The sequence below is a fragment of the Saccostrea cucullata genome, unplaced genomic scaffold, assembly GCF_032062105.1.
Source record: "Saccostrea cucullata isolate Sc308-1 unplaced genomic scaffold, CSIRO_AGI_Scuc_v1 ctg5224, whole genome shotgun sequence".
In the NCBI taxonomy this organism is placed as follows: Eukaryota; Metazoa; Mollusca; class Bivalvia; order Ostreida; family Ostreidae; genus Saccostrea; species Saccostrea cuccullata.
In genome coordinates, this window is record NW_026930432.1 from 19,044 (window position 1) to 40,094 (window position 21,051).

The 21,051-nt window shown below is 33.6% G+C and overlaps 2 protein-coding genes across 2 annotated transcripts; both read left to right on the forward strand.

Moving 5' to 3' along the window:
* The first annotated feature begins 1,419 nt into the window (after nt 1-1,419).
* Nucleotides 1,420-6,711, forward strand: LOC134228541 (phospholipase A and acyltransferase 3-like). The gene is made up of 5 exons (XM_062710195.1): nt 1,420-1,549; nt 1,751-1,874; nt 2,312-2,498; nt 2,858-2,987; nt 6,176-6,711. The coding sequence occupies exons 2-5, from the start codon at nt 1,769-1,771 to the stop codon at nt 6,272-6,274; spliced, it is 522 nt and encodes a 173-aa protein (XP_062566179.1). The 5' UTR covers nt 1,420-1,549; nt 1,751-1,768; the 3' UTR covers nt 6,275-6,711.
* A 6,952-nt stretch (nt 6,712-13,663) lies between these two features.
* Nucleotides 13,664-18,079, forward strand: LOC134228542 (uncharacterized). The gene is made up of 5 exons (XM_062710196.1): nt 13,664-13,758; nt 14,306-14,445; nt 14,975-15,087; nt 16,174-16,380; nt 18,005-18,079. The coding sequence occupies exons 1-5, from the start codon at nt 13,664-13,666 to the stop codon at nt 18,077-18,079; spliced, it is 630 nt and encodes a 209-aa protein (XP_062566180.1).
* Nucleotides 18,080-21,051: the final 2,972 nt, after the last annotated feature.

The following is a 21,051-nucleotide window of genomic DNA, read 5'->3' on the forward strand; positions in this document are numbered from 1 at the left end:
GGGGTGATATAACCTTCAAATGTCAACACATCAATGGGAATAACTTTTTGTTTTGAGTAACAGAGACCAAGTGACCCATTTGCACTCCCATCCCAACAGGCGAGAAGTGTTGACAGATTTAATTACTGCGCTTGAAATGCTTACTGAGTTGCTGATTGTAAATAAAAATTTGCTTGAAAAAGAACTGAATTATGTGGTATATTGCTTTTGTCAGCAAAAAAATCTAAATGATGTCACCTGTTAACTTACACAAACTAAAACAAACAAATGTGTTACTATATCTGCCCCTCCAACTACAGTATATATAATAATTATTCAATAAGATATAAATAACTTAGTTTACAACACATCTTTATGATCAGAAGTAACCAAATACATTTCATCACATCGCCATAGGGATAAACATTCTTTTAAAGTCCCAATGAATTCTGTCAAAATGTTTTCATCAATAATAAATAATTGCCTCAATGATACATATACTGGTTGATAGACTGCATGTTATACATTAATCAGCAAAATAAAAGGAAAGCACTTGTTTTAGGGTGGGGACATTACTTACCATATGTATTAATTTTGTTATGAGTCACATTTATAAAACAAGCTTAATTAAATATTGGTGAAACTAATTACATGTATAGGTATAAAACAGCTCCCTTTTCACAAAACAAGGGTAAAATAATTTTATTTAAAGTTAATTGTGTGTCATCGTTTAAAATGCACAATGTGTACTCTAAAATGAAAAAAAAAACACAAATTGTTGAGCTCATTTCAATAAATATTCTACTTTTTAAGGTTTTCAATTCTGGTAATTATATTTTTTTTAAGTCTAGTAATTAATCCTGGTCAATTATTAAACTTCAACAGATCCAATGGCTAGAATGTATTTATCAGTCGAGTCTTAACACTCTATTCTGTTGCATGTCCTCTACTTTAACCAGAAAAGGAAGATACTGTTAAGAAGATAGAGATACAGAAAAAATGTGACCTTCAAATTCCAACAAAAGGGCTATCTTGCACTTTAATAGTAAAATGAAAAAAACAATGTGCCTTTCTCATTAAATTGCTGTCATCAGTTCTGCAGTGCAGTGCTCTTTCTCTGTTTGATATTAAAGCTGTCAACACCTCTTGCTAGGTTTGTCTGTTTTGGGATAGGCGAATAAGGTCAAACACAGTCGTGCTAAGTTTAGATAGTGTTTATATAAAGCATTTTTAAGTGATTCTCTGTTTGACATTTAAAGGTCGTTAGTTTTTGATTGCATGGACTTCTTTTGTTTCTTGTTTCATTCTTGGTACAGTGTACACAAATCCATGACAATGAAGGGGAGATATTATATGCAATATGCTCCGCTCCACGACTCCACTCCATGACTCCACGACTCCACTCCACTCCACTCCACTCAGCTTTTTACCCCAAGCCGATGGAGTTACCATTCTTTAAATCATGTATATACTTACTATTAAAAGCTTTAACATGAAATCATACTAGTACATCACAAAGTGGACGAGGAAATTATTAACTTTATTTCCCTTACGTAAAGCTACATAACAGGTAAGACTTCTATGTGTATGGTATTCATGGTATTCATTACAGAGTAATGGTCATCCTAAAATATCAATCGGTTTTGTACTTGAGGTGAAAAGATAATGAAAGTAACTTGGAACAAAAATTTTTATATTACCTAAAACTATTGATTTCTACCAACATATTATTTTCTGTTACTGTTTTAATGCTAAATTGTTTTATTTTTAGTATTTTTAACTTGACATAATGAGCCAGTTACAAGTACATAACAGAAAAGTTATAAATAGAGCACAAAAAGGAGATTTACTGGAATTTCCCAGAGGAGTGTACTCGCACTGGGCTGTTTATATAGGTAATTGTTACATGAATATTCCTTGAATTTTGATTAAAAACAAATAACAAAATAAATGATAAAATATATGTTAACAAGTAGTGCAAATATGTGGAGACAAATTTTGAAAGCAAAATACCCGTATCTAAGAATTTATCCATCATCAATAATATGATTCCATGTGATTCGATTCAGACATAGATGTATGTTTTTTTACTTAGAGGTAGTTGTGTGAAATGTTAGCTACAGCAAGTGAAAAGTAAATATATACTTCTTATTTGACAATAGAAGTTGTACAATTTATAGTTCAATAGATTTAATACACGTGTAATGTTTTTGTTTTAAAGGGTTTTTAAACTGTATTTAAAGAAATGATTTGCAAAAAAAAAAGAAAACATTATTCAAAGGACAACACGGTAAAAAGATGGAAATCAGTGCATTAATATTTAAATTTTTAGGAAACGAGGAGGTTGTACATTTAGCCGGTATAAATAATGATGGAATCAATGGGAACTTAAACCCTAGCCACGTCTTTTCCATTTGTGGGAAGAAATTCGACAAGGCTGTGGTCAAAAAGGAAAGCTTCTGGAAGGTAGTTGGGGATTCTGAGGCAAAAATAAACAACGAAAAAGATAGGAAATGCAGGTTCCTGGCAAAATACATGTTTTTTTCTTGTAAAGTACATAAAAATTTTGAACAAATATTGTGTTTATTATATATACATGTACTTGAACGGTATCGTCCATGTTTCATCTAAAATATTACTAAGATTAGAAAAAATCATGTGTCAAATTTAAATTATCAAATTCATTTACCCGATTAAGTATAGTTATTCTCTTAAGCGTGCCCCTTGTAAATGCAATTGTTTCTGATCCAATGTGGATTGATCATGTTAATGTACATTAAAAATTGATGATTGCTATCGTAGATATTTCATTTTTTAGACTTGAGTATTTGTAAACAAATACATCATTAAACAAATAATTATTAAAATATTTCTATAGACCACATCCAGCGCACAAAATTGTCCAAGAAGCTTTGAAGAAATTAGGAGAAATCGGTTACAATGTTTTCTGGAAGAATTGTGAACATTTTGCAGCCTACTGTAGATACGGCGTGAACTGGTCCGAGCAGGTATCATTTAAGATATTCTATTATTTAACGTTTAGGAATTTTGATGCTCTCTCTCTCTCTCTCTCTCTCCCTCCCTCTCTCTCTCTCTCTCTCAATACGATATTTTAACCTATACGAGAACCATTCCAAAAGTTCATAGACTTTGTTCTAATTTTTCTATTCAATATCATATTATATCTAAATTTGGTGCACATATCTAAACAACAAATTCGAATAATTTGAGTAAAAAAAATTGGACTATGTCTTCTAATAAATGGGGCTAAAACAAAATGAAATTTACACGTTTAAATGCTTTCAGGAAATGTAATATGTGGCTCCGTATAAAAAATATCAGTTTTTAAATTCGTATGAACTTGATTTAAAAAGGCAAAAAACCATGACGTTGGAGGACGTCACTGAGCAGCGCGAATATTAATGAAATTTTGCTTTGCATTAGGGAAATGTTTGAAAAATAAGCCTTGTATTTGGTTAAAATGGGACAAACAATTTTTGAGTGGTAGCGAGTTTGAATCAGACGCTGGAACAGGTTATTTATAGTTAAAAATCTTGTCTAAAGAGTTAAGAACGTCATTAAACGTGATGTGCGCTTCACTGTTACGAACTAATAGAGTTACGCGGTAAAGCATTTGAAAACACTGACAATCTAGTTCAAGCTACTTGCACAATTGTTAGCAAACTAGGTGTTCAGTGTTCATGAATGGAGAAGACGCTACAAACGGTGTATGAAATTAAAAAGTCAGAGTATAATTTTGAGAAACTTTCTCGACGTTGTTTTTGACGTTAAAATGTTGGTTAACCTAGCTCCGTGGTAACAAAACATGTTGCTTTGAGAATTGGCCAACACGAGTTCTATTTAATGAAATGAAATGAAACATCACACTTGGACAACATGAATGTTTTTATTTACGTAAATGTGTTGATCTATTATCTTGTAATAACTATATGACGATGAGGAACATTGTCGTCGTATTTTTGAAAGACCCTCGTAGAATTATGAAAAACTCAACAGAAATATTTGTTGCTGAAACAATTGATAAATCAGTACAAATATAAATGACACCAATTGACAGGGAAAAAAAATGACACAAGAAGTGTCCGATTGATCTTTATAATTTAGTTTTTGTGTAACAAAGTCTTCAACATCTATTGGATTTCCCACTGGTACAAATTGTGCCCCGTTAATTATATAATTGCCAATTTATTTTTCATATTCGTATAAAGCAGAATGTGACCGATCGGCAGAGGATTCTCCGCGGCACCCGATCCCACATCTGATGTTTTGGAGGTCCATGTTTGCTCCTGATTTGTCCTGTTAAATGGACATTTGAGCTTAAATACAGTTCGTTATATTCATATATTCCTTTCAAAAGTTTCTACGTGAAAAGAAGTTTGTTTCTGTTACCTTTAATTCAACATTCAGATAAACCCACAACGTTTTATTCGTAAATATATACGAGGGGTTATCAAAAAGTTCGTGGACGAGCGCCATAAAATTAAAACCGCTTTAGGTACATGAATGAATTTCAAAATATCTAGTTATCATCATCTTTTCTATCTATATAATAAATTACAATTCATACATTTTCTTTTTTAATAAATTAGTAATGTTTTTGTAAGCAATGGTATGTCCATGTGGCGCAACCTCGAAAATGACATTTTTTTACCCAAAAATCCCCTTAATTCAGGGATGTGTTAGGACACTACTGTTACATAAAATATTAAATTTTTACTTCATTCTGGAAGTTCTATGAAATTTTATTGTAAATTTTACATGGAGTATCCAAAAATAATGTTGCCTTGAAAATGACGTCAAAAGGGGGGAGGGGTTTCCTTTTCCAACATTCTGTAAAGTTTTGCCCCTGGAAAAACTGGTATACACCTAGGAAATGTTTAAACTGGCTAAAGAGAAATAATATGCATCAAGATTATTTGTTTTTTAATGCCATAATAGATTCAGAGAGAAAAGGGATGCACAGTTAATATCGATTTGTAGTCAAGGTGTGAAAAATCAATCACGTCAAAAATTAACGTCGATCATGTGTTGTAGATATTGAACTCTAAAAGCAAAATATGCTGGCACAATTTAGCGAGGATTTCTGCCATTGGCCATTGTATATATCCATTGGCAATAGTTTATGCATTGAAAGCCGCTGTTCATGGCATTGTAAAGTCATATAAACAAGCATGATTGAAGTCCTTACTCAGCTCTAGGGGATCTCATCAAAATAAGTTTATGCGGTAGAAGAAGCAGGCATTGAAAAACAATGACGTTGTCGGACGTCATAAAACTAAAAGGCGACGGCGCCGGGTGATGATATGTCATTTTTATTTTATAATAATTTGAGAAATAATGAACGTATCAAGCTAAAATTTTCAACATTACTTTATTTTTTGTTGTTTTATGCCCCATATAGATTTTGTAAGCTCAGACTACACAGTACTAATTTTATAGCCTCAGTCCACGAACTTTTTGATAACCCATCGTATCTTCATTTTAACTTTGATTCGTTATTTTCCATTAAATTCGAAATGAAATGTACCACATAGTCAGATACGTGCTTCATTATCGATTCTTTCACTGCAGAGAGATGTTGATTACAATTGAACAACTACACTTAATCATAACCGTTATGACTTCAGCTCTTCTATTATCAAATACCTTTATTAATGTAGCATTACATAATTTAGCACCTTCATACTGATCGAGTCAATTTCATTCATTTGATTCGATACATAAGAGCCTGTTCTACTACACAGATTATTTACAGATAAGTTGATTAAATAAGGCTATCAACAATTTCATTTAAAGTCAGTATTTGCAAATTGGCATTGTTTGTTGAACCTCGTTCTTTAGGTCGAATCTTCACCGACTCTTTCATATTTTGAGTGGAACTATGGGTTTTTCCTTTTCCATGATCATGGCAAGGAGCACACGGCGGGTTTGAGCGGTCTTCTTGGGTTTTCTAACTACTCCATACAGCACCTGTTTTAGAAAACAAAACTGTATTTTCTCGGTCATTATTGTTAAATTAAAGTTGCTTGAATGGAGATTTAAACAAGCACTGTTATTAACCTTCACATTCATTTAGAAAAACAAAGATTTTGAATCATTTCTTGGTGGCATTTTTATTTTGATGACAAATATTTATCAATTCCCCTACATGTTATAATATCGTCATGTTTTACAGGCTGACAAAGCCCTGGGTGCCATTATGTGGACGGGAGCTGCTGTGATGGTCGGTGGTTTACTAATGGGAGCTTTTGGTGGGAAAAAAGAAAACCAATAGAATTTTTGTATTACAATTACATTTTCCGAGTTTCCAGCAATGAACAAAATTTATCGATCAAACTCTGTGCATACAATAGCTTTTATCTTGAAAGAATACTTCATTAAAACTGAACATTATTCATAAATAGGCACTGTCAAATAGGGCATATAAACCCTTCAAATTCATTACACGTACCTTGTTGCACACTTGAAACCTGTGGCCGAAGTGTACTTTTCCTATCGAAATTATTATTTTCTTTTTTTTTTTGCATTTATTCCATGCTTTATGTGCATTTTCTGTTTATGATAATTCAATTATTTGTATATTTAATGTTACTATTCTTCTGGCTCTGAAAAAGTGCGAAAAATTTAATATTTTCATCGCGACCTACTACCACAGTAATGTAAGATGTATGTCTTGCAGGTGAGACCTCTACACCGAAACCGAACTGATTTCATTTTAAGCTCTACTGGTCAGAGACCAGAAGAGCTTATGCGATAGTAATGCGTCCGGCGTCCGTCCGTCTGTCTGTCTGTCTGTCTGTCTGTCTGTCCGTCTGTCTGTCCGTCTGTCTGTAAACAATTTTTCAAAACGCTACTCCTCCTACAATTTTAGTCTGATTTCAATATAACTTGGCACACAAGTAGACTACACTAAGATACATAGAATAGTGCATCGGTTTTTAATTTCGATGAACGGTGTTGCCATGGTTACTAAAAATAGAATTTTCTGTGAAATTCCTTAAAAACGCTACTCCTTCTACAGTTTTGGTCTGATTTCAATATAACTTGGCACACAAGTAGACTACACTAAGATACATAGAATAGTGCATCGGTTTTTGATTTCGATGAACGGTGTTGTCATGGTTACTAAAAATAGAATTTTCTGTGAAATTCCTTAAAAACGCTACTCCTTCTACAGTTTTGGTCTGATTTCAATATAACTTGGCACACAAGTAGGCTACACTAAGATACATAGAATAGTGCATCGGTTTTTATTTTCGTTGAACGGTGTCGCCATGGTTACTAAAAATAGAATTTTCTGTGAAATTCCTTAAAAACGCTACTCCTTCTACAGTTTTGGTCTGATTTCAATATAACTTGGCACACAAGTAGACTACACTAAGATACATAGAATAGTGCATCGGTTTTTAATTTCAATGAATGGTGTTACCATGGTTACTAAAAATAGAATTTTCTGTGAAATTCCTTAAAAATGCTACTCCTTCTACAGTTTTGGTCTGCTTTCAATATAACTTGGCACACAAGTAGACTACACTAAGATACATGGAATAGTGCATTGGTTTTTGATTTCGATGAACGGTGTCGCCATGGTTACTAAAAATAGAATTTTCTGTGAAATTCCTTAAAAACGCTACACCTTCTACAGTTTCGGTCTGATTTCAATATAACTTGGCACACAAGTAGGCTACACTAAGATACATGGAATAGTGCATCGGTTTTTATTTTCATTGAACAGTGTTACCATGGTTACTATAAATAGAATTTTCTGTGAAATTCCTTAAAAACGCTACTCCTTCTACAATTTTGGTCTGATTTCAATATAACTTGGCACACAAGTAGACTACACTAAGATACATAGAATAGTGCATCGGTTTTTGATTTCAATGAACGGTGTTACCATGGTTACTAAAAATAGAATTTTCTGTGAAATTCCTTAAAAACGCTACTCCTTCTACAGTTTTGGTCTGATTTCAATATAACTTGGCACACAAGTAGACTACACTAAGATACATAGAATAGTGCATCGGTTTTTAATTTCCATAATAAGTTGGCACACAATTAGACTACACAAAGATACATGAAATAGTGCAATGGTTTTTGATAAGTACATACCAGTAGAGCTACAGTCTCGACAGAGACTTCTGGTTTTATTTTGATTTCACTTTTTAAAGGGTTTAAAGGCAATTGAATTTAATATGTAATTGAAAAAAAATGCAGAATTTTTAAATCTTTGAAAAACTGACAAAAAAGGTTTTTCACTATGTTTTACCGTATAAGCAGATATTTTAGCGAGGATTTAATTTTGGCATTATTAGGGAGGTAGCCAAGATCGCTAAAATTGAATATTGCTAAAATCAATTGAGCTTTATTTGTAATAGCTTTTTAGTGAGCTTTTTAAATCGCTAAATTTTCATCTCGCTAAAAATGAAATTCTAATTTTCATGGACAAATCGCTAAATTTGCGTCTGGTTAAAATTTCCATTCATACAGTATTTCATGTTTCCTACTTAGTGTATGTATGATAATAAATTTTGTTATCATTACGAAAATAATACTTTCCTGTGTACATTTGTTAATAGTTGATGTGACATGTTGCATTTTGTTGAATTATGCATATTTTTTGAAATGTCCAATCAATTGTGCAGTGTAACTTTTTTATGTCAATTTGTTCTATACACATATTTTGATATCTTTTTTTTATTGTAACGTCCAATTACTTTTGAAGTATAACGTTTTCATGCATTTGTTTCCTTGTTCATTTTAGTTCACTTTAACATAATATTATATACCTATCTTGTATTTTAGTTTCCTACAGTTTTGCTATGTAGTGATTGGCTTAAAACATGAAATCCTGTTTTGTGCTTTAACTACGGAAGTCCATTTAGGACCTATCGAAAAATATTTTTGAATCCGATATAACGAATTTAATTCGTAATATAACAATTTCTTTGAATTCGTTATAATGAATTTAATCTGTTTCGACAAACAGTTATTTTGAATTCATATACATTTTTCTATAGGCGCTGATTATTGAATTTGACTAAACGAATCTAATTCGTTAGAACAAACTTGGGAATTAATTCGTTTTAACGAATTTAATTTGTTATAACAAACTACGTTTTTTAAGTTTTATTATATGCCTTCGTTTTCTTAGCTTTATATCTCAAATGCATAATGATAAGATGTTTGCCTTTTTTCATTTTCCAAACCTAGTCACTTGGTAAGTATATTTAATAAAGAGCCCATTATGTCGAATTTCGTTGTTGGCCTTTACAATTTACACAAAGATCTTCTTTATAATACAACACGCTTCTCATTTTTCAAAATATCAATTTAGATTTAATGCCTTAAGTATTTATTATGTTTCGGGCTACTGTAGTATTATGTTGATTTTATTATACATTAAATTGCATCTTGTGTTTGTTTTGGACATTTGAATTGTAAAATAAATGGTTAAGTTGCTTGGTTTGATTCAACTGCTGTGGAAAAAATATTGATTTAATATTTTTGTTGAATTTAAAATTGAAAGATGTTTTGCGTATCTCTGTTCGAGCAGGCTTTCATTGATTTTTATGATATATTATAAAAATGGTAAGACATCATTTTTTTTGGGGGGGGGGCTAGAAAACGTTTACATCAGCGTAACAAACACGGCATATTATAAATCAATGCAAATAAAATTAAAGACCACTTTACATATCAATATTTATATGTATAATGTTTTGAGGCATTAGAATATCAACGCAATGTATTTTAAATAGTCTTCTTGAAAAGGCCAAGGAACATCCAATTTTAGATTCCTCGTCACCTGAATATAGACTCGGTTCTGTGATTATGGATATTGCATATCATAGGCTCTTTAAACCCGCACGCTTCACGGAAGAAAATGCAACTAAAACAATCCGTCTTTCCTTAAACTTCAATATGCCAATAAAGGAATTGACGCGGTTAATATAAGTAATATTCTTAATCACAAAAGGATCCGGTCTTGTATTCCACCATATTTCAAGTTAAAGACTACACCTTGTATTTCCTACAAATATACATCGACCATTGCTTCCAAACTTTTCAATTACAAAAATACTTTACATGGGCTGGATACCGACTATCTGAAACATAATCCTCCTCCGTGTTCATGTTCTTCTTCGCCCTATAACTATAGTCCTGCTGGCCACATTATTACAGGTGACGTAAATATAGTTCGTAATGAGGACCTTAGATCACTTATTTTAAAAGGTCCTAAATATAGGGAACCCCGATCCTTCAACTAGCGTCGGAATTTCATAAATATTATGGATTCTGTGGAAAATTACGCCAGACGATGGGCAAGATATGAAAAAGACATTGACACCTTGTCAGAATGGATTAAATGTATCAGATCCATATTAAAGTCCCGTATTAAAAGACTGAGGGGTAATATGAAAACGATATATCCTTCTGTGTAGTGAAAAAGGAGATAGATAGATTACACGATCAGTACGTACTGGTTCCTGCCGACAAAGCAGGTAACAACATTGTCTTCGTTTGTAAGGCTCATTATAAAAATTGCATTCTAGAAGAACTTGGATTTAATTCCACAAGTGGAAATCCTACTTATACTCATACTTCCCTTTCTAAGGAAGAAATTCTTCAAACTCACCGGTCAGTTTTGAATACTTTCAATATTCCACAGATCCAAAATGAATTTGAACTACCATATATATATTGGATTCCAAAACTTCATAAGAATCCTTACAAACAAAGATACATTGCAGGTTCCAGTAAATGTTCAACTAAGCCTCTTTCGTTACTCCTCACTAAGATATTGACAGTAGTGAAGGAAAAACTTCAAGGGTACTGTGCAACTATATATTCAAGAAGCGGTGTGAATCAGATGGTTTGAACATATGTTATTGTTTTGATGTTACAACAAAAGGATTGGACACAAGTTCTTAAAAACTTAGAACGTCCTCTCCTTTAAAGAATCAGATGTGGATACTAAAAAATTCTAAAGAACTTTTGGACACTCTGAAATCACAAGACTTTACAAAAATCAACAGCATAAAAACTTACGACTTTTCAACCCCCACGACAAATTAAAATCCAGGCTTTTTGATATCATTGACAGCTGCTTCTTCAATAAAAATGGAACTCGTAAATTTACTTACCTCGTCATTGGTCATTTGCAAAATTATTTTGTTAAAACAGATTCTGATTGCACACACATGTACTCTGAAGTTGACATCAAGAAGATGCTTGAGTTTCTGATTGACAAGATCTATGTGTTTTTTTGAGACAAGGTATTCCAACAGTGTATTGGAAATCCCATGGGTACAAATTGCGCTCCGTTACTAGCAGACTTATTTTTATATTCATATGAAGCAGAATTTATGCAAAATCTTATGCGTGAAAAGAAGAAAACACTTGCTGTGGCCTTCAACTCGACATTTAGATATATCAACGACGTATTGTCAATTAATAATAGTAATTTCCATTCCTACGTCGATACGATATATCCTGGTGAGCTTGAGATAAAAGATACCACAGATTCCGAAACTTCTGTTTCATACTTGGATAATTTACTTGAAAAAGACCCTAATAGTAATCTAACAACCAAGTATGATAAACGTGATGACTTTAACCTTTCTATCGTGAACTTCCCTTACTTATGCAGCAATATACCTTCATCACCTGCATACGGAGTATATATATCTCAGTTGATTCGATACGCAAGAGCATGCTCTACGTATGAACAATTTCTAAAACGAGATAAATTATTGACAAGCAAGTTGACGAAGCAAGAATATCAGCAGTCTCGTTTAAAGTCATCATTTCCTAAGTTCTATGGTCGATACAATGACCTTGTCAGCAAATACAGTTTATCATTGAGTCAAATGCTGACTGACGTTTTTCATACCAATTGTTAGTCCATTATTTATACACTGAATTGACGACGAATTTTTTCGGTTATTTCCTGATCATAATGACAAGGAGCACACGGCGGGTGTGACCGGTCGGCAGGGAATGCTCACTCCTCCATGGCACCTGATCCCACCTCTGATGATTCGGGGGTCCGTGTTTGCTCTGCTCTTATTTTGTATTGTTTTATGGACTTTGAGATTGTATACTGTTCGTTATCTCCATATCTTTATTTAAAACTGTCGTTCCTCTATGGTGTCTGATCCCAAATTCGATGTTTCAGAGGCCGGTATTTCCTGAGCTCCAAGTGTTTTGTTTGGTTTCTGATCCCACATTCGATGTTTCAGAGGCTGGTATTTCCTGAGCTCCAAGTGTTTTGTTTGGTTTCTGATCCCACATTCGATGTTTCAGAGGCCGGTATTTCCTGAGCTCCAAGTGTTTTGTTTGGTTTCCATCGCATGAGTGACGCGGGGGCTTAGTTTTTAAGGTCTCATCCGAAGGACCCGCATCGTCTAAAGCCACGGTCAGGAGTCCGCATACGTATAGCTCTCTCCTACCCGTAGCTGCCTGATTACAAAAAGTGTCGTAATCTTGAATATTTACGCCTCTATATTGAAACGTCATATTCAGTCAATTTACATCAGCGGCATACAAGAAATATTTCGTACACTGCGATTGGGTATTGAAAGGTCACATCAAAGTTTATTATCCGACTATGCTTTACTCGCATTGGTCAATATTTTAATGTACAACAAGATATATTCCTCTCATGCAACCACGGCCAAAATGGGAGAGGATCGTATATTTTGGTCGTGGTTTGCGACGATGAAGTCCTGACCCGCAACTTTCCTTCAAAGTGCCGAGTGCATTGCGAAGGAACAGTTGCTACCCATTTTTTATCGACTTTTGTCATTCGCGGCCGAGATTCGAATTCACGACCTTTCCATCACTGATCGAGCGTTTTAAATACCGACTGAGCTACCATGAATAGATTTTTGCAAAGAGATGTGTTACTCTAAACTGTTTCAAGCTTTCGATATCTATAAATCTGATGGGCTTTACACCTTTCCTACTGGTATCTCAGGTCCGAGGGGAAGAACTCCCTGAACGCGTATGATATCGCACAGAACTACAACACTTCAGTCCCTTCCAAAAATGACAGAATTAAGAAAAAATGAAAGAACGAGGCTAGTTTCTCATGAATACCGTCTGACTACTTTCTCCTCTTTTTCTCTCTTGTTGCTAATGCTTTAATTACGTAATCAAAATAAAATATGGAATTTGTAATAATATTCGTTTATTTCTGATTGTTAAAAAATCAACTGTTTAAAAAACACGCTTAAGGAAGCTATGTAACAAATAAGTTTAAAAAAAAAAGAAATCCTGTGAAATGCAATCGCTGACTACAAATGGACTAATGTTACAAAACTAGTACTGGAGTGTATGATAATAAATTAATCATATCGTTTCATAAGCCGCCCTGCTTTCTACTGCGATTTTTTAAGACCCTTTGTATGCTTTCTGCAAAATCTTGACATTACATCACAATTTAAGATTTTCTTTCCCTTATCTGTACTTACCTACATTTAATTGTTTTAAAGAGACGACCGTTGCATGTGGTTGTATTTCAATTATCGTTTCCTCGACTTTGTAAATATAAATAGGTAAGTTTTCATATAATAATATTCAGCAAGAGAGTAATAACACATTTATGATAAATATAAACATTGAATAATTCAAACAAATTTTTAGTTCATTTGAGAAAATGCAAAGTTTGGTCATTGAAATAAATCAGCGTAACAGATTCGCAACAGATCATGTTATGGATATGACAGGGGTTTGGATCAATTCAGAATTGAAGTAAGATTGAGAGATATTTGATATAAGACACTGTAGTGGTGTAATTGACACAGGTGTCAAATTCTGAACAATTCAGTAATTAAATTAAGAAGGATATGGAGATAACGAACAGTATTCAGTCTCAAAGTCCATAAAACAATACAAAATAAGAGCAGAGCAAACACGGACCCCGAAACATCAGAGGTGGTATCAGGTGCCATGGAGGAGTGAGTATCCCCTGCCGACCGGTCACACCCGCCGTGTGAACAAATCGTTACACATAAAAAGCATTAAATGGAAAACACCACTTAATTTATCCTGCCAAAACTTCGAGTGAAAAAATTTAAGGTCATTTGTTTAGGACTTTCTGAGAGTAACTTACATGATAATTATATTTTATTAAATTGCTGGGTTTCAGTCACCTGCATTAGAATGTCAATAATATTTCTATGACATCTGGTAAGAAAAACAATATTCTTAATGCTTGCCTCAGCATTACACATATGTACAGATACAGTCATTTCATGGATAATTCATAAAATTAATATCACAGTTTCCTTCATTGCAGGGAGTTAAAAGTCGATAGTTTAGAAGAACTACAGCACTTGAGGAATGATCTTTTGACAAAGCCTATATTATTCCACATCAAAGTAACACATCAAACAAAAAAAGAATGTGAGGGCATTGATGTATCCAGGATCTGGAAAAGTATTTATTTTAGATTCTTAATCATACCTTGTAAATTTATTTTTTTTATTAACTGGAGGAATGATGCTCAGAAAGCAAAACATTTAAACTGAGACAAAACAGTTAAAAAGGAAATACCTTTGTTAAATGTATCAACTCCCAACTAGTTGAATAATACAAATATAGAAGGACATAATATCATAAATAACATAATCCTTAAGTCGGGTCAAGGATAATGCAAAATGTAAAGACAACGAAAGAAATTTACAACAAGACAGAAAAGAGAACAAAAACATGGACCTCCAAATCTTCTAGAGGTGGGATCATGTGCCTAGGAGGAGTAAACATCCCTTGTTGACCGGGTAAACCCGTACGAGCCCCAATGCAACACACATGTGCTCCGTGTTGTAAGATCTAAACCATGCTGTAGCAGAGTAAAGCTGCCGAAGTAGTGAAACACTTCGATGCCTTATACTAAACGCCTTTCTTTTCTTTTCTTTTTTTTTTCTTTTTTTTTTTTTTTGCTGATCATTTTGTTCCATACCTTCAGGAGAGTTTGTCGTCCTTGTAAACACCAGGCATCCATCAATTCGAGAATTCCTTTCATACAAGCTTAATGAAGTCACCCAAAAAATGCAGGAGGGAAAAAGGTTCTGTCTAAAGGTAAAAACTGGAACTGGCATTTGTAGTTTCATTGTTTAAATAAAGCTGAATTGGCAATCTTGCAGAAAGCTTCAGTCTATTACATTGGTTTAAATGGAATTATGAAAACAGCTAGTCTATAATGACTTTTTGGCTCTGAAAAGTCTCTACTCTGAATCAATGGATGAAAACTGATATGGTGTTACTCATGAGTATCAATGACACCCCCTCCCTCCGATATGAAATAGACCCCATATTCATCTAAAAGGTAAAGACAACGTAATAGATCTAAAAAAAAAATCTATAAACAATACAAAAATGTGAAAGGACATAAAACACGGACCAGAGGAAATGCAGATGTGAGATCAGGCCTAGCCAAGCATCCCCTGTTGACCGGGCACTTCCACTGTATTAATCAGTTAGATGACACATAACGTAGTCGAATTCAGTAAAAAAAAAACAAAGGCCTAACAATTGGTATGAAACAAATCAGCCAACATACGACCCAAAGATTATACTTGCTAACAAGGTCATTTTAACGAATATAAAACTTAAAATGCCGACTTTTAACTAAGTTGTTGATATCCTTATCAGTGAGTAACATGATCTTACTGAGAGCAAGCTCTTGAGAAGCGAATAAGTGGTAGACACCTCTTCTTATGTAGAAGTTTTTGAATAAGTTTTGATTTATAGAAATATATATAGGCAGGTTAGCTTATAAAGGAGCACATTTAGTGCCCATCGGTAGTCTAACAGTTTGTTGGAAAACTTGATCCCCGAAAAGATGATTGTTGTCAATAAGAGACTCCAGCATCCTTTTAATTTCAGTTTCAGATTAATTTTGACACTCAGAGTGATTCTTACCGAAGTAATTTTAATGATAATTAATCACAATATGTGAACATTTCTGAGTTCAGATTTTATTGAAGAAGCAGTTGTCTATGATATCAAAAAGTCTGAATTATTATTTATCATGAATGATGATGAATTGTTGTATTGTTGTATAAAGGTGTAGAAATGTCGATGTTTTGATGTTATAGAATTTTGAAGTATTCAAAAGTTAATCTTCTGTAGAATTTTTTTTTTCACAGTATAAATATTTTGTAGCTCGATTTCAGTCCTCCTGTGAAGCACTGGTTCAGTGGGATGGCGGATCCAAACTTTTACTGGGATAACTCTCGCAGCAGCTCTGACTCCGGACACATGGAGATCTTCATCCACAACTACAATACACCAATCGAGTGCTGCTATGATCAGGTTTTAATCGCCTGCTGTTTTCCTATCTGGTTGCTTTTTGGGGGTCCATGCTATCGGGTTAGTTCACGTATTTGTATTTAAAAAATGTATTTAAAATGTGCTCCCTTTCATGTTTAAGAGGCAATCAATAATACTCTTAATAATTTTGTAGTTGTTCATTGGTTTAGCCCTCTACTCATGCAATTTGTTTTTCAACTTAAACAATGTAGCGAAAGTCATGGATACTTGTTGTTGATGTTTCACCTATCAGTTTGTCCGCAGATGGGTTCGGCAATCACAGTATTGATATTCACAAAGTCAGCTATTCAAAGGCGATTCTCTATTCTTATCAAGTCCACACTCAGCAAAAACTAAAGATTACAAAAAGTGGTCGATCTCAAAAGTCTACAAACTATAAAAATCTATATCTGTAAAAATTGGCTTAAAAACATGGACAGCTGAAAATCAGAATGGTGAAGTAAGGTGTATAAAGAGTAACCACCCCCTGTAGGCTCCTTGTATTGACTCAAGTAGCTAGACTATGTTACGTTTAAGTTAAGGAGGAACAGGACCTTTAGCTGAAAAAAATCCTGTCAATGAATTTTTTTCGTATTTTTTATATTACTAATTTAATATATACTTAACATTTTAAAACGGTCCTGTCATGGGATTTCTTGACTTATTTTAAAGATATCGCCCCACAAATACCACCCTGTTTAGAGTTTGTTTGGAGTTTAGATACTTCATGTTTACGGGCCCATAACGGAGTCCATAATGCGAATTTTTACGCACAAACGATAAATATGATAAATAACACCATATACTCAAATATTTCAAAATATTCATAATGTTTAAATTATCTGAAAGCAATTGTTTTAAATATAGTATTTGGGTTGCATAATTTCTGCATTTTTCAAGGCAGCTTCGCCGCCAAAAATCTCACTGGGAAGAAATTCTGTCAATAAATATTACTTAATTTACGATTGAATGTCAGTCCTTCGTCGTAATGATTTACTGCATAAATATCATAGGGTGAAGCTTACCTCAATATCGCACAGGACATCGTTGAATTAGACGTAAGCATGATAAAAACGCTTCACGTTTGTATTTTCCGAGTGCGGGAAATCAATTGTGACGTCACACGAAAACATAAACATTCAAAATTATCTAAATAGAGAGAATCTCTGCCACTAAACACGAAAAAATATCAATTTCAAAAAATCTGTTTCTGGAATATATCACGATACATTGACTGTGACCTGTTTATTATGAAATAAAACTGATCATGACGTGTGTGTGTACTTGATCTCGCTACACTGAAAATTCAAACACTACGTCTATGACGTCACTGACATCAAACTGTAGGGTAAAGAGAAACAAATGTGTGGATTGGGCCACTTCACAATATCTAAATGATGGCAAGATCTTTAAAAATTTTGTGAATAACAATTTCTAAAATTAAATGTTTAAAAACAATTTTAGAATTTAGTATAAAATTACACAAGAACGGTTGATTTTATTAACGTTTAACATGTATATCATCACTGATTATGACGTAAGACGTCTTTCTAGTCATGTGACATGTGTCCTGTCTCCCCTTAAAATGGTCCTAGCTGGACGTATAAATAACTGTTTGTTAGCTTTATTGATACCTGTATATTTAATATGTGCAAGAAAAATGATACATTTTGATTTTTTTTAGATTCACAGAGCAATAAAATGTACTGATGTCATCTTCGAGTTCCATGATTGTCCAGTAGTGTCCGGTGAGTGTTGAAGTTCATGTGAAAGTGAAATAAATGTCTTGAAAATAAAACTAGGTTTATCAGTGTATCATGATTAATGAGCAACATGTTCATGACAATATTTGTGTTTGGTCAACTTTGGTGTATTAAGTTCTTATTGATTTATTTATCAGTTATCTCTGTGTTTATAAAAAAAAACATTTCGTGTATTCTTGCTGATAGGCAATATCAATGAGAGAGAGAGAGAGAGAGAGAGAGAGAGAGAGGGGGGGGGGTTCCAGTAAATGTTCTGCCAAGCCTCTTTCTATACTTTTCACGAAGATATTGACAGAAGTGAAGGAGAAACTTCAAGAGTATTGTGCGACAATATTTTTGTGCGACAGGCTTTTGATATCATTGACAGTTGCTTTTTCAATAAAGATGGAACTCGTAAATTTGCTTACCTTGTCATTGTTCATTTGCCAAATAATTTAGTCAAAACATTCTGATTGTACACACAAGTACTCTGACTTTGACATCAAAAAGATGTTTGAGCTTCTGATTGACAATATCTAGATTGTTTATGGAGACAAGGTCTGCCAACAATCTATTGGAATTCCCATGGGTACCAATTGCGCCCCGTTATCAACAGACCTAATTTTGTATTCATATGAAGCAGACTTTGCGCTAAATGAAAAAAACACTGGCTGTGGCCTTTAACTACACATTTGTATACAGTGAAAATTTCGCCCCCGCTTTATTTTCGCCCCTTTCGTCCTATCCTTATTTGGGAGAATTTAAAACGGGGTGAATTCTAACAATACAGTATAATTCCTTAAACAAAACTATGACTGGGCGAATTTGAAACGGGACACAATTGTTTGCAAGCATGAAAGGGCGAAAATAACACGGAGCGAATTAACCCTGTACACAGTATATCGACGACATATTGTCAATTAACAAATAAATTGTAATTTCCATCCCTATGCCGATACGATATATCCTGGTGAGCTTGAAATGAAAGATACCACAGAGTCTGACACATCTGTTTAATATTTGGATATTTTACTTGAAAAAGACCTAATGGTAATCTAACAAACAAGCTCTATTGTAAACGCGATGACTTTAACTTTTCTATCGTCAACTTCCCTTACTTATGCAGGAATATATCATCATCTCCTGCATATGGAGTTTATGTATATCAGTTGATTCGATACGCAAAAGCATATTCTAGGCATGAACAATTTCTGAAACGACGTAAATTATTGTCAAAAAAGTAGATGAAACAAGAATATCAGCAGTCTTGTTTAATGTCATCATTCCGTAAGTTTTATGGTCAATACAATGACCTTGTCAGGTAATGCAATTTATTATTTATTATTATTTATTGTTAGTCCATTATTTATACACTGAATTGACGACGGATTTTTTCGTTGTTTCACGATCATGATAAGGAGCACACAGTGGGTGTGATCGGTCGGCAGGTGATGCCCACTCCTCCATAGCATCTTATCCCACCTTTGATGTTTTGAAGGTCCGTGTTTGCTCTCCTCCTATTTCATGGACTTTTAATCTTGAATACTGTTTGTTATCTCCACATGTTTTATGAAATGTTGTAATCGGTTTATTAGCCCAACTCTTTATATTTCCTATCCATATGCGTGGGTAGCAAATTGAAAGTGGGGGTTGGGGCTAGTTAAAAGTGGGTAGGGGACCAAAAATGCTTACACCCAATTTTCAATGCCCATATTATGTACAAGTATATCTTTGCAAAACAAGAGGGGACTAAGCCCTACATTCCGGTTCCGATGCTTGAGCTTTACCCAAATACAGGAATGTACATGTATTTGAATAACTGGTTTGATGTACGTTCACTTAAAAATATAAAAAAAAAACTATAAAGTTTTAAGTACAGTAAACCGTCTGAGAAAGAATTTTCGTAGTATGAAAAAAAAATCAAAATTGCTCCTATTTTCTTAAAAAAGACCATGTCTTAAGTCGACCATTTTAATCCCTTACATCTACCGAATTTTTTAAAGAGGTTTTCAGAAGACTGTTTAAATGACCTGTTTACAATTTGTACTCTTTCACAACATTCTGAGATGGATAAGTTTTCGTTAACCCCTTTTATTTACTTCATAAAATGCTTTATGGAATTGCTCAACTAAAACTGTCAAATGACCAACTCAATATTCTGTGATAAATTGAGAAACATTCTTTATGCATTAATATTCCACAAAACATAAAGTCCTTATTAAATTGAAAGTTCAGGTATTCTTTGAAGTTTCTATGTCAAATTGTACAGTTGTAAAAAAGAAACAAAACTATGATCTTTGAAAATCCCAACATTTAAGTACATGTATAGAGGTCAATGTGAAAATATACATTAAATGTTTTAATTAGTGAAAAATCTTTAAGTTACACAGTTACCATGCAGAAAAGTCCCGGATTTAAATTTAAAATCATCCGGATAAAGTTAAGTACGTTTTTCAAGTGCTCCACAGATCTTCATCAAAATAAGAGCCGTTTAAAGGGTTTTTGGGGATATACCAAAGATGAGTGTGATAGCCTTAGGTTCTGATACATCATTAACTCCTCCCTACACGGTGATCTGGTGGAACCAGCTCCAGGAGAATCCCCAGGCCCTGTATAATGTTTGTTCCGTTGGAGAGGATGGAACTCTTCATGTCTCAGACGACGTAGTTAACTTGACGCAAGTCAACTCCAGGTAAAGAATTAAAATTTGAGCAGCGGTCTACTGTAGTTAACTACGGCAAACTATAGTTTACTATTTAGTAATAGTTTGGATAATGTCTGGTTAATGTTTGGTTAATGATCCAAGACAAAAGTAAAAAAAAGATAAGTATTGAAAAAAAAAGAAAAAGAGAATATTAGTTTGACCTACCATCCATAAATTTCATCAATTCAATTGAGGAAGGGCTTCTCCGAGTAAAATTTTACTATAAACTTTGCTTAAGTATTTTTAGTTGGGAATGGTTTGCAAACATATCTTATTTGGAGTGTT